This window comes from Chenopodium quinoa, unplaced genomic scaffold (genome assembly GCF_001683475.1).
Source record: "Chenopodium quinoa cultivar QQ74 unplaced genomic scaffold, ASM168347v1, whole genome shotgun sequence".
In the NCBI taxonomy this organism is placed as follows: domain Eukaryota; kingdom Viridiplantae; phylum Streptophyta; class Magnoliopsida; order Caryophyllales; family Amaranthaceae; genus Chenopodium; species Chenopodium quinoa.
In genome coordinates this window covers 860,184-873,611 of record NW_018745448.1, presented here as the reverse complement: position 1 = coordinate 873,611, position 13,428 = coordinate 860,184, and the positions used below count along the sequence as shown (strand labels likewise).

Here is a 13,428-nt window from a genome sequence, read left to right as displayed (position 1 = left end):
CATGGGAGTTGAATGATTTTTTTGAGTTTGGGTGATTGTTGATTGGATTTTGTTTAGGTGAAATGAATTGGGTGAGAAAAATTATGTTAATTAAGTTAATAAATTATTTTAATTAATTCTAATTTAGTTATTTAATTGTGTTTATGATATCTTGAGTAAGGGTATTTGAGTAATTTCATTAAAAAAAATTTACTAAAAAAGGAAAGAAGGGGAAAGTTGCATCTAATGTGAAATTCCTTTTTTTGGCAAATGTTGCATATTAGGTGTACCAGAGGTAGTAAATAAGATCTAAACAATTGAGATCAGTTTAGAACAAAACACTAGCAAGTTTATGACCAAATAGCTTTCTTATTGGGTGGTACCGTGAGGAAATCAGTAAATAATCTACGCAGCGTAAAAGAATATATGATCCACACGATTAAGAACATTCCAGCACAAGACAACTGCAAATAACAGCACCATAATAGCTCTAGAGTTTGTTCTTCTTGGGAGGTGTCGCGAGGAAATTAGTAAACCATTTTGCAGACTTCTTTGGGTATCTTTTGAGGTTGTCATAATAATCTGTGTAGTTGAGCCCAAAGCGAACATCATACCCTTCTCCCACTTCCATATTATCCATAAGTGTCCATACAAAGTATCCTCTCACGTCTGCCCCTTGTCTGCACTCAAACATATGCAATAATCTTTAGTCATTGCTTTCGAGTTTATTTTGTACCAATTTAACTCATCAAACTAATACTTTGTATTTATGTTATAAACATTGGAATAGAAAATGTTGCTCACTTGTTAGCCTCACGAATTGCAGTAAGGTGATCTTCGACATGTGAGATTCTCTTGTCATCGAAAAGTGCAGCTTTCAACTCTTCAATTTTTCCTTCCTTGATTGAATTCAGAATAGAACCTGTGATTGTAGGCTTTGCAGGAACACCTGTACACGTTATATATAAACATGTTAGCACCTATCCTCTTTCTCCAATGTGGGACACTCACAAATGGGCTACAATGGGTTTCAACATAATTGAGCAAAGACGGAAAAATTACAAGTCAACTAAACTCACCATTCTCGGTTACATAAAGTTCAGGCTCATCGTATTTTTCTGTAATGTAAAGAAGCAAATTCCTCAGACCGGCAGGGTTTACATAGATACCCTCCTGTCCTTCCGATTGTTCTCCGATTAAAGTTCCATCTGCATTCACTGCATTAAGAGTAACACGATAATGACTTCAATACTAGAAACCATGTTTGATGTACAAAGAGCTTAGAGGCAGATATATATAGCAAATGTTTAAGCACCTAATTCAGAAGTGTACTCGACACTGATCGTCCCTTTCATTAAATCTACTTTGGTAGTTTGCTTGCCAAATCTCGCTGTGTAATAATTGATACCAATGAAGTCGCATGACTCTTGTAACATCGTCCTTTGCTCGCTGGTAAATTCAGGGAGTTCTCTTATAGACTCCTTCATAGACTCTGGATAATCGCCATTAACAAATGGGTCCATGTACCTTAATCCATTATTTAACAAGAATTTACATTAGGGACTGTTATTACTTTTAATAATAATAATAATAATAATTGAGTTAATTTTATGTTTGATATTTTTGTAATGATTTTATCGCTTATAACTTTTTTTATCCCTCAAAAAATCTTTTAACAATTAATAAAATTTAGTAAATTTTGGAACCTATGTCAAGCTATCATTAAAAACATTCCTCCCAATCCTTCCAAAAAAAAACATTCCTCCAAAATAATGTATGATGTCAACTTTAAGTCTTTTTTAAAAGATTATTCTACTTAGCTTATTTTTTGAAAGTATATTGTACAATTTTTTTTTAGAACTAAATTAATTCATTAATTAAAACTAATACAAAATAGCTTTATTTAGAATAACATGCATCTCATTAATGTAATATAATGTGTATTTGGAATATTTAAAAAAAAAAAAAAAAAAAAAACTTACTATAAATAGAAAAGGCGGAATGTAATTTTGGAATACCCAAAAAAGAAAAAAGGAATGTAATTTAGGGACGGAGGGAGTACTAATTTTAACTATTTTCAATACAACAAACTTATCTAAAATAACTTTATGGAAATTTTGTCAAAAACTACCCATTAAAACGGCGTGTTTTGAAAACAAAAACCTTTAATTTTTTTTTAAAAAAAAACTACCACAAAGTTGTAATCTTGTAAAAAGTTTAAGTAGCATTATCAGTCTAATAATTTCAACTAGAATATTAGGGCATGTAAGTTCCACTTTTATATTTGCTTCATAAAATCACCATCTAAATTGACTAAATTACTACTTATAAAGGTAAAAAGTGAGACTCAAATGACGGAGGTTATAGCCAAAATTGTTAGAGTGATAATGCTACATAATTTTTCTAAAAATTTGTGGTAGTTCTTTTGAATTTTTTTTTTTAATTGGTAATTATTTTCAAAACACGTATCTTAATTGGTAGTTGTTGACAAAATTTCTTAATTTTATTTTCTTTTCAATTGTAGTTTAAAAATATTTTGCCTTATTATTTCATCGTTCTTATATGCATTATATTTGTTTATTCCAAAAACTTGCCTGATTTTTATATTATATTATAAATTAATAATGTGAAAAAAAATTATTACTATCCTACATGCACAAATCTTGTTTTCTACTCCATAGCAAATATGACCTTTCTTTTACAATAATTTTGGTATAATTCTGACCTTCAATTATTGTATTAATACAATTGGCATACCGCATACCTTCTACCACGAAAAAGTAGTGTTAATTTTGCATTTAATTACTCATTTGTGGATTAATTAATTTGATTTCTTATTTGACGTGAGCCTTTTGCTTTGCATACATTCACCCATATATATATGATTATGTGGTATATGGTTACGAGCTTAATTCTAGTACCTTCTCATAAACACGTTATTATATGGATAAGTTTATTCGTTAGGGTGTTTTATATGTAACTTACCAACCCAACATGAAGTCCAATTGTTTCTGGGCAGCAACCACATCTGTAGGGTTGGTTGAGTGAGGTTCATACCATTTACATGGCAGTGAAATTCCAATTTTGCCTTTTTGCGTTTGCTACATATTACAACAAGAAAAATAAATAATATTAGCTGGAGATGTACGAAGTGTATCATATTCCTTCCGTTTCAATATAATAGTCTCATATGGAATCAATCACATAAAATAAGAAAAAAAAATACTTGAAATCTAACATTAAAGTACAAAAGTTGTTCATAATGAATTTTACCTTATTTATATATTTTGATTTTTTTTTTTTTTTTGAAAAGTATTAGCCATAATTGCATGATTCAAGGGTGGGATTTCCTTACTTAGAGCCATGAAACCAATCTACAATTAATTAATTTTAGTTTTTACCAATTAGAATTTAATAGGTATAAAATTAGAAATAAAAATAAGTTTAAAATAAAATATATTTAATACGGATAGATTTTTTTGAAACGCCTAAAATAATATGAGTCTAACATAATGAAACGGAGGGAGTATCAAATTTATAACTTTTTTTTTTCTTCAAGGAAAGGCGCAACATGTGAAGAAGCAAAGTAAAATTTACAAGTACCTGGTAGTTTTCATGGTAGATTTGAGCAGCAGCAGCATGAGCTAAGATAATATTGTGAGTGGCGACAAATGGGCCAAGATCACTCTTACCATCATTAGGCAAACCCTGTTTGTAACCAAATGACCCAAACACATAGGGTTCATTAATTGTTGACCAGAACTTTACTCGGTCACCAAAGTTGGCAAAACAAATATCAGCATACTTCTTAAAGTCCTCTCTGTTCAAAAAAAAAATGACATAGCAGTCTAATGGTAAATATGATTGACAGGTTAAAAATGAAGGATTATTAGTTTATTACTACCTCCATTAACTTTTAATTGCAACTTTGGAATATTTATATCTTATAAATAATACTCTTAAGTTGCAGTTAAAAGTTAACAAAGGTCGTACATATTTCAACTTTAAATTAATTAGTTGTCATGTTGATAGTATAATTTAAATTTTAAACATGTGGCATGACAATTAGTGAAGATATAGTAATGTGGCATTGTGGCAAACACACCATTAGTGTTTGTTTTAATCTGATCAATATATATTGGAAATTTGGAACGATAGCTTACACTATTTGACTGTTCATGAAGCCATGATACTTGTCTTGAAGAGCAACAGGAAGATCGAAGTGGAATAATGTGATGACGGGCTCAATTCCTGTGAATGTTGTTAAAGAGAATTTGTAAAGTTAGATAGTCCGTATTTCATAATGAATATTGATTTTAGTTCGTAGCATTAGACACATTACCAAAGAGGTTGGTCGAGATATCAATTTTCGACAAATAAATCAAAGGACAAAAATGATCGTAAATAAAAGGATATATAGCTGATCTTAATCTTGTAAATACCTTCTGCTATCAAAGCATCAATGAATTTGTTGTAGAAATCAATTCCTTCTTGATTGATTGGACCATCTTCTTGAGAACCCTCTAAATAAAATTAAACATAACTTATGAATAATTTCAAATAATATATGGTCATACACTTTACATGCTCTAGGGCTTGTTTTCATTGACTGAACTTAGATGAACTGAACTCAACTAAACTAAACTGAGCTGAGCCGAGCTGAACTGAACCGAACTGAACTGAATATTTTATAAGAGAAGGAAATTAGGAGTTGAATTGAACTGAACTGAATTGAACTGAGCTGAACTAAACTGAACTTCAACGTATGAGAACAGCGTATAGCAACGAATATTGCTTGATTCAACACAACATTTTCTTTAAACTAAAATGTGCAGCTTTATACAAAAAAGAAAGTTACCAACAATCCAAAAAGGTGAGGAGGAAAATTACCAGGGAGTATCCTAGGCCAAGCGATGGAAAAACGATAAGAATTCATTCCCATGGCTTTCAATAGCTTTATATCTTCCTGCAATGTACAAATAAATATGATAGAAGGTCAAGATACATATACGAGTGTAAATTATCGTTAATACCCAAAAAAAAAAAAGAAAAAAAAAACTATTGGTAAATTAGGTTTATAATAATATTAGTGTAAATCGAACAATTTTAGGAAAATTTTCAGGCAATTTAAGGCAACTTTTAATCTTTTTGAAAATAAATTAAATGGAAACTATTGTATACACTAGGTTTACAATAATATATTAGTGTAAATGGAACAGTTTCAAGATAATTTTTAGCCAATTTGAGGTATCTTTTAGTCTTTTTCAGGTTACTTAAACAATATATACATGATTTTATTATAAATAGGCAATGAGATAAAAGGAAATGGCTAAAAAAAACTTTCAGGGACGTTATGGGTTAAGATGAGATGGTTAAAAGAATAAATATTATATTAAAAAATAATAATTACACCGATTAGCGTGTGATTTTGACATGTATTCCAAAATTAATACTAAGTGTTATTTTAGAATTTTTTTTTTTGTCTAAAAATTGTTAGCTAATGCCTTAGGGTGCTTGTTAGTAAGATCCTAATTGAAATATGGGTGAACATTATTCTTGTACTTTGATTAACATTCTGATTAGGTTGTTACTCTCTCCATCCCTTAATTAGATGGTTACTTCTCTTTATTATGAGAGTAATAAATGCTAGAATTCTATATCTATCTATACTTTAGTATTTAAAAACACAAACCACAAATTTTTCATATGAAACATGGGATCATAAGTCACTCATTGCCCCATATTCCACATGTCACCCTTAATAATATTTGTGTTTAAGTCTTTTTGCATTCTCCAACTTGCAAATTCAAGGGAAAAATAATAAAGTGTTTCATTTCCATCATAATAAAATAAAGTTCAATTAATTAGTACACATTACATAAACATATGCATTATAATAAAAAATTTCTTTTCATCTCATATACTTTAAATATAATTTAAACTAATATGTCATTTCATCTCTCACAATCTAAATATATATATATATATATATATATATATATATATATATATATATATATATAACTAAACTCCTTCATCTTCTTTCACAGTTCTACCATCACTCTTTTTTCCTATATATATATATATATATATATATATATATATATATATATATATATATATATATATATATATATATATATATATATATATATATATAAACTCCTTCATCTTCTTTCACAGTTTTACCATCACTCTTTTTTTCTTTTAAGTTTTAGAAATGAAACAATACTTCGTATAAAAGCATACCTATATATGAAAATAATTAACCCAAGTAACAACCCGTGCATTGAACGGGCCAAAAAACTAGTAGCCATCTAATAAAGGAACGAAAGGAGTATTACGTATTCAAGTGTTTGTATATTGAAAGGTGTTTTTAAATACACAATTCATGATTGATTAATTAAATGTGTGTACTTGATTTCTATATAATTTTTTGGGCCCAGCGTATAACCCAAGAGAAAACATTAATGTCATAATTCAGATTGATCAAATATTTATTTTGAATAATAATATCTAAAATAACAATAGCTCACTAGTTAACTCTTTAAATTTTTACTTTGAGGATGGCCAAGGGTTCAAATCTTATAAATCTTTACTTTTTAAGCAAATGAAATAAAACTATCAATTATTTGAGAAGAGCATTATGTGATACGTAAACTTTTAATGAGTTAAGATAACAAATTGGATTATATATGTCTTTTGGTTGAGTTAGTCCTCTAGCAATAATATTAACAAATTTAATATATAGTATTCAGTTATTAAGTACAGAAATTGATTATAATTATCACATAATCCGTAGTAAAATAAAAAAAATAATAATTAATTTGCATTAAATGCTTTATAAGTCAAAATTGTCAATTAAAAAAGGAAAAATTGTGGGGAATAATCCCACATTTGTGGCGTCCGTGGAAAATAATCCCACCTTTGGGATATTTTTAAATAATCCAACTTTTACCCCTTATATGCTCCTAATGTTCCCATGTGACCAGTTACCGCTAAAAAGGTCAGCTGTTTTTTTTTTGGTTTAAAATACACGTGTTACTATATAATTTGTCTAAAATTATAAACTACAAAAATGAATTTAAGAAGGGGGGGGGGGGGGAAGGGAGTTAGCCAGCCTCCTCCGCCACCTCCACCAACCCCAGCCACCGCAATTGATCTCCGAATTGTAGCAACCATCATATCAAAGCTCGCGATGTCGTCATCGCTATTGTGGGTGGTCTGGGCGGCCGAAATCGAGGCAAGGGAGGTTGATGGAAGCTGAACGACTATTGGTAGTGGTAGCCAAAATCGAGGCAAAACAACTGTACGTGAATGGTCTAGGTAGCGTAAATCAAGGCAAGGGGAAGGGGCTGGGATAGGGATGAAGGCTAGAGTTGGGGATCTGGGTGACCAAAGCCACGGGGTAAGGGTGGAAGGACCAAAATCGAGGGATAAGGGTTGGTTATACTAGGTTTTCGTGGCGGTGGGGGAGGTTGGTGGTTCGAGGGGGTGTCGGCGGTGCTACGAGAGAAATAGTGGGTAGTCGGCGGCGCTGCAGGAGAAAGTCTAGGTGGTCTGTGACGCTGCTGGATCAGACAGGGAAGTCCGGCAGCTGGGTCGACGAGAACGAGCGGCGAGTAGGGTGGTTTCGGCTAGTGGGGGCTTTTAAATTAATTTTTTTCTATGTTTTGTTAAAAAATAAAAATTAAAGTTGTGTGTTTTTTTTTTACCAATTACAAGTCGGTACGTGTTAGATGACTTGTTACAACAGGTTAGTTGACATGTTGGGACCATTGGGAGCGGATTGGGGATAAAGGTCAAATTATTTAAAAATACGGAAATTTCACCAAATGCCCCTGAGTTATTTTTTAATTCACCAAATACTCATGTAAATTTTCAAATTCACGTATGCACTTGAGTCTCACAAAAATGTCACCAAATGTCCTTAATGACTAACGAGGTTAATTCCGTTAGTCATTAAGGTTAATTAGGCCATGTGGCATGCTGCAATTAGTTCTCTTTTACTTAGTTCATCAATTAATTTAATTAATTACTTAATTAATATATAAAAAAAATTTAAAAAAATAAATAAACCCACCACCAGCCACCCCCCTCCCTTACCAACCCCCTGCCAGCGGCCCACCACCAGCCACCACCACCACCCCAGATCCCAGCCCTTCCCCCGCGCCGGTGGTCCATAATCGTCGGCGAGGCCAGCCCCCACCCTCCGACACCCCCTCCCCTACCCCCAGCCCCTTCTCCGTCCGTTTCCCCTCCCCCTAAACCCCTCCCCCACCTCGAAAAAACCCCCCTCCTTCACGATCGGCGTCCAAACCCCCTCCCCGGCGCCGGCGAACCTTTTTCGCCCCACCCCCTTTCCCCACTAAACCACCACCCAAAAAACAGAAAAACCCCCAAATCGAAAAAAACCCCAAATCGAAATCTAGGGTTTCGATTTAGGGGGTTTTCGGTTTTTTTGGGTGGTGGTTTAGGGGGGAAAGGGGGTGGGGATGGTGGGGGGTGGGGCGAAAGGTTCGCCGGTGCCGGGGAGGGGGTTTGGACGCCGGCCCATGAAGGAGGGGGGGTTTTCGAGGTGGGGGAGGGATTTAAGGGGAGGGGAAACGGAGGGAGAAGGGGCTGGGATCTGGCGTGGTGGCGGTGGTGGGCCGTTGGCAGGGGTGGGGTGGGTCTTTGGTGGTGGGGATTTTTTAAAAAAAAAATTAATTTTTTTAATTTTTTAAAGTATTTTTTTAATAATTAATTAACTAATATTACAACAACCAATTAGAGGTTGCCACATGGCATGTTAGTCATTAAGGGCATTTGGTGACATTTTTCTTAAACTCAGGAGTATTTGGTGAATTTATAAGTTTTGATGGGTATTTGGTGAATAAAAAAATAATTCTGGGGCATTTGGTGAAATTCCGTTAAAAATATCCCATAGGTGTGATTATTTTCCGCGGACGCCCTAAAGATGTGATTATTCCCGACAATTTTTCCATTAAAAAAAGGGAGAGTATATCATATGAGTATTAACCTCATTATCCGTAAATTTATTTTCTTATATTTTTTATATAAAGGTCTAATGCATTAAGCCATTAGTAAATTAATGTTTTTGGTATAGGTATAAATTAACTTAAATTGAAAGTTTTTTGGGAAATTCTCTCTGGTAATCACAAACTTTTTTTTTTTTTTTCTCAGTGGTAAAGCCTAAAACTTTTGATTATCAAAGGTAATCACATATTAATATTATTAAGCTAATGGTAACTTAAGGTAAATAATTTGTTAAAATCTTTACCATGGTTTAGCTATTAGACAGTAAAAAGACATAAATACCCTTATGTCTTTCCTCCTCCATCTTCTTCCTTACGCTTTCCTCCTCCATCTTCTTCCATTAGAGCCACCACCACCATTGTTAAACTGCTGTTAAGGTCGGAAAGGGAGTGCAACGGCAGCACCAAAAGCGGCGGCACCACCACCTCTCCCTCTTCCCTCTCCCCAATAACACCCCAGCGCATAACCACCTCGCGCATCGATACCAACCCGATCCTACCCATTTCCCCCTCCTCGAAAACCACCCTAACCACCACCTCCACACGTATCAAACTTGTGAAACCCAGCTCCGACCACTAATTCAACCCAAATCAACATATAAAACCAATTCGACTCCAAAAATTAACAAATTCGACCCCCAAAATCAACAATTTTGACCCCAAAATCGACAAATTTGACTCCAAAAATCAGCAAATTCGACCCCAAATCAAAAAATTCGACCCCAAAACCAACAAATTCGACCCCAAAAATTAGCATTTTCGATAAATTCGACCCCCTAAAATCAACGAATTTGACCCCAAAATCACCAAAAAAACCTAGAAATTTCAACCCAAATTTGGGAAACGAGAAGGAATCGGGGAAGGGAGGAGGGTGGTTGATTTCGGCTAGGGAGGATGGCTGATTTCGGCGTTCCGACAAGCGGTTATAATTTGGTGGTTATGAAAGAAGAGAGAGGGTGGGTCGGGAACAAGGGAGGGGTGCTCGTTTTGGTATTGGGGTGTTGGTGGTGAGGGTCTCCAGCGGGGTAGAGGGTTGAGACGCCGTCCGCCGTACCGAGCTGAGCTCCGGCGAGGAAAAGAGGGCTGGTGGTTGGGGAGGGTTTATATTACTTGTTTTTATTTTTAAAAAAAATAATTTGAAGGGTATAAATGTAAATCTATTATTACTTAACCTAAGATTAACCCTGGTTAATTTTTTAATGATGTTTTAATATCATTAATGTTACCATTAGCTTAGTTTTATTAATTCGTGATTACCATTGATAATAAAAAGTTTCAAGCTTTACCACTTAGAAAAAAAAAAGTTTGTGATTACCAGAGAGAATTTTCCAAGTTTTATTAAATTATTTTATTTTTTCTTTTTGGCAAATTAAAATTGAAAATGCACACAATTGATTTAACATTATTCATTACATACATGGAACAAAATTTAAGCTAGTATAATAAATTTACCAAGTACATATTGTAAGAATCTACTCCTTTGCCTCCTTTGTCTGCCTGAATCATGGAGTCCCACGTGCTTTTTCCTCTTCCACCTTCAGTGCCTGGTCCCTCGGTCTATTACGCAAAAAATATAAACAGTAAATAAAAAAAATAAAAAATAAAAAAAAAATTCCTTACATTCTAAAGGATAATAATCTTATTAAAAAATTAAATAAAAACTTAAAATTAAGGGTTTGTTTAGCAATTTTTTTTTCCCAGTTTTCTAAAACAATAAACCAAAAACAAGAAGTAAGAAAATTGTGTTTTCAATTTTTTGTTGCTAGTTTTCAAAATTACTATAAGTTTAATAAAGTTGACTAACTTTTTTTATTCCCTCCGTCCCTTATTTACATGCCAAATTCTCTTTATTATGTGAGTAATAAATATTAGAAATAAGCATGAAAATAAGGAGAAGAGTGAGTATTTATTATATAACATATATAATATGATTTAAAAAAATATATATAAACCACAATGATGCCAAACAAAACCCAAGTGTTCGTCTTTCGTCAGTTCAAGGAAAAAAAAATTAAATTAAAATTACGGTATTAGTCACTTCAAAGATTGCTTGAAGAGTTGAAGCTAACAAGAAACAACTTGTTCAACTTGCTCTTAAGATAATAAAAATGTGGTTTTCAAAAAAAAAAAAAAAGATAATAAAAATGTACAATTAAATATTTCGTTAATTGCAGAAAACATTCTAACATTTAATTGAATAAAATATCAAATTATTCCTCCAATTTTATATAACTAGGGTAGAGGATTTATTTTGATTTGACTTTATGTCATAAATTTAATTGCTGGCAATATTATTTAAGGAAAATGTGTAAATAAATTTATAGGGACATATTTAAGTATACAATTGTTAAAAGTTTTTTTTAAAAAAACAAATATTAATGAGGGCACATAAATAAAGATGGTTTAATTGTCCAAACATTATTCATAAGAGTTATCTTAAATATTTTTTAAAAAAATATATATATCTATCACGATTTATATTTTCACCAATTTCTGTTATTTCTAGAATTGATTGTGTTCCGTCAAAATAAATAAATAAAAAATTAAAAATTGATTGTGACACACAATTTTTTTTTTTTTGACGGGGATTGTGACTCACATTTTAAGGGAAGCAATTAACAAAGGTAAATGATCGACGTTACTCTATGCATAAATTATTTAAGCCAAAAGCTAACAAGCAGTACCAGCTCCCTCGAAACGTAGATAATAAGAAAACTCAAGGTCGAAACATTAATGTAAAATAGAAATTAATAACAGTGGTCAAAGCATGATTTGATATGCAATTTCAAACTTATACCAGTAATATTTAAGTAATATTCCCTTCGTTTTATAATGTTAGTCCTATTTACTATTTTGTAAGTTTCAAAAATATCTTCCCATATTTAATATATTTTAATTTAACTTAATTTTTTTTTCTTGAATTAATTGGTTGTGGATTGATGACGTGACTCTAAGTAAGGAATTCTCTACTTTAAATTATACAATTATGGCTTATGTTTTCTAAAAAAAATCAAAAAACTTAAATAAGGTAAACTATTATGAATTATATTTTGTACTTTAATGTTAGATTCCAAATATTCTTTTTTTTTTTTATTTTATGTAGTTGATTCCATTTGAGAATAACAATATGAAACGAATGGAGCATATTTTTTAGTTATCTAACATCACAAGAGTCAAACCCTATTATTTAAACTCTAAGTGGGAAGGGTAAGATGTTAGGTAAAATTTGACTAGTTTATCGGTTTATATTTTCTATTTGAATTCCACAAATTGTATCACTTGAGAGATGAGAGAATGTTGTAAATAAAAATTGAAAAAAAAAAGAAAAAAATAGTACTTCTTGTGTTTTTTATTGTTAGTGTCATATTGTTTCGTGTGTTTCCCCTCAAAAAAAGTATCATTTACGTACATCAATGCAAATAATCTTATATTACAAATACCTTTAATATCATACTAACAAAATTTTTTAAAATTAGAAATTAATAATATACTCATTGAAATAAATAAGTCTAGGTCTCATATGATTATGTTTGTTCTTATATTTAGAGAGAAATTTAGAGGATCCCCTCTAATTTTTAAAAGTCAAAATATTTTAAATGGTACTAACAAATAAGACGGAGGGAGTATCAAAATGTGAAATGAGGTTAATTTGACTTTAGGAATATATTATATACAACTAGACAAGTATAAATTAAGTTTTGCAATATAATAATAAGGCCGAGTGAGAAAAAGACCTGAAGAGCCGAGGTGGAGGCGCCAAATTTGAAGTAAGAAGGAAAGTCACATCGTTTTAAGTCTGTAGGTGGGTTGAGGGACGCAGGTTCAAAACCATCAACCAAAACAACATTTGATGGTTCCAACTTCTTACTAATTACAGTGAGAGAAGAAGGTGAGGCCACCTTATAGTGTGACCCTCTATTAGCAAGCACATTTATTTGATTGGTGTAATACTTGTTAGCCCCTAATACTGTGGGAAACTTAGTATGCCTTTGGTAATTGGATGGTGCAGCGCACGTTGATGCAACTGAATAAGAAAGGGCCATTTTGTTTAGTGTTTTGTGTAAAGAAAATGGGTGTGTGTATGTGTTTAGGAGATTCAGAAAGGTTTCTATTTATAGCCAAATTTGGTCAATTAAAATAGTAGGATGAGTTGTTAACTTGTCATAGGGATATGATCTGATTGCAATCACGTGTTTTCATGTTCATTTGGTTAATACGATACATATTTATTAATTATTGATCTTAGCTACATTTGTGGAATTGTGGGTCGATTATGTATTTTCTTGACTTCTTTATACTAGTAATGAAAATTGCGAGGAATTCTAAGTGGAGGTTTGTCAAATGGAGTACAAGGGGGTAAATAAGATATTTATACAACTTTTGCAAACTGTACCTAATCATTCCGTTTTCA

The 13,428-nt window shown here is 32.1% G+C and overlaps 1 protein-coding gene across 1 annotated transcript; it reads right to left on the bottom strand.

Annotated features, from left to right (window-relative positions):
- Positions 1 to 210: 210 nt before the first annotated feature.
- On the bottom strand, positions 211 to 13,112 carry LOC110713681 (beta-glucosidase 24-like). Its single transcript, XM_021892139.1, has 11 exons — positions 12,752 to 13,112; positions 10,470 to 10,574; positions 4,870 to 4,945; positions 4,422 to 4,502; positions 4,143 to 4,230; positions 3,583 to 3,799; positions 2,965 to 3,080; positions 1,295 to 1,506; positions 1,059 to 1,196; positions 784 to 928; positions 211 to 659 (listed from the first exon to the last, which is right to left on the bottom strand). Exons 1-11 carry the CDS (start codon positions 13,058 to 13,060, stop codon positions 470 to 472), a joined length of 1,677 nt encoding a protein of 558 aa, XP_021747831.1. The 5' UTR covers positions 13,061 to 13,112; the 3' UTR covers positions 211 to 469.
- Between the last annotated feature and the right edge of the window lie 316 nt (positions 13,113 to 13,428).

Excerpts from the sequence above, each read along its gene's own strand:
- LOC110713681 (XM_021892139.1), bottom strand. The coding sequence starts at position 13,060 with ATGGCCCTTTCTTATTCAGTTGCATCAACGTGCGCTGCACCATCCAAT. Across the intron at positions 929-1,058 it reads ACTTTATGTAACCGAGAATG|GTGTTCCTGCAAAGCCTACA; the intron begins GTGAGTTTAGTT and ends TAACGTGTACAG. Across the intron at positions 660-783 it reads GCAATTCGTGAGGCTAACAA|ACAAGGGGCAGACGTGAGAG; the intron begins GTGAGCAACATT and ends GTTTGAGTGCAG.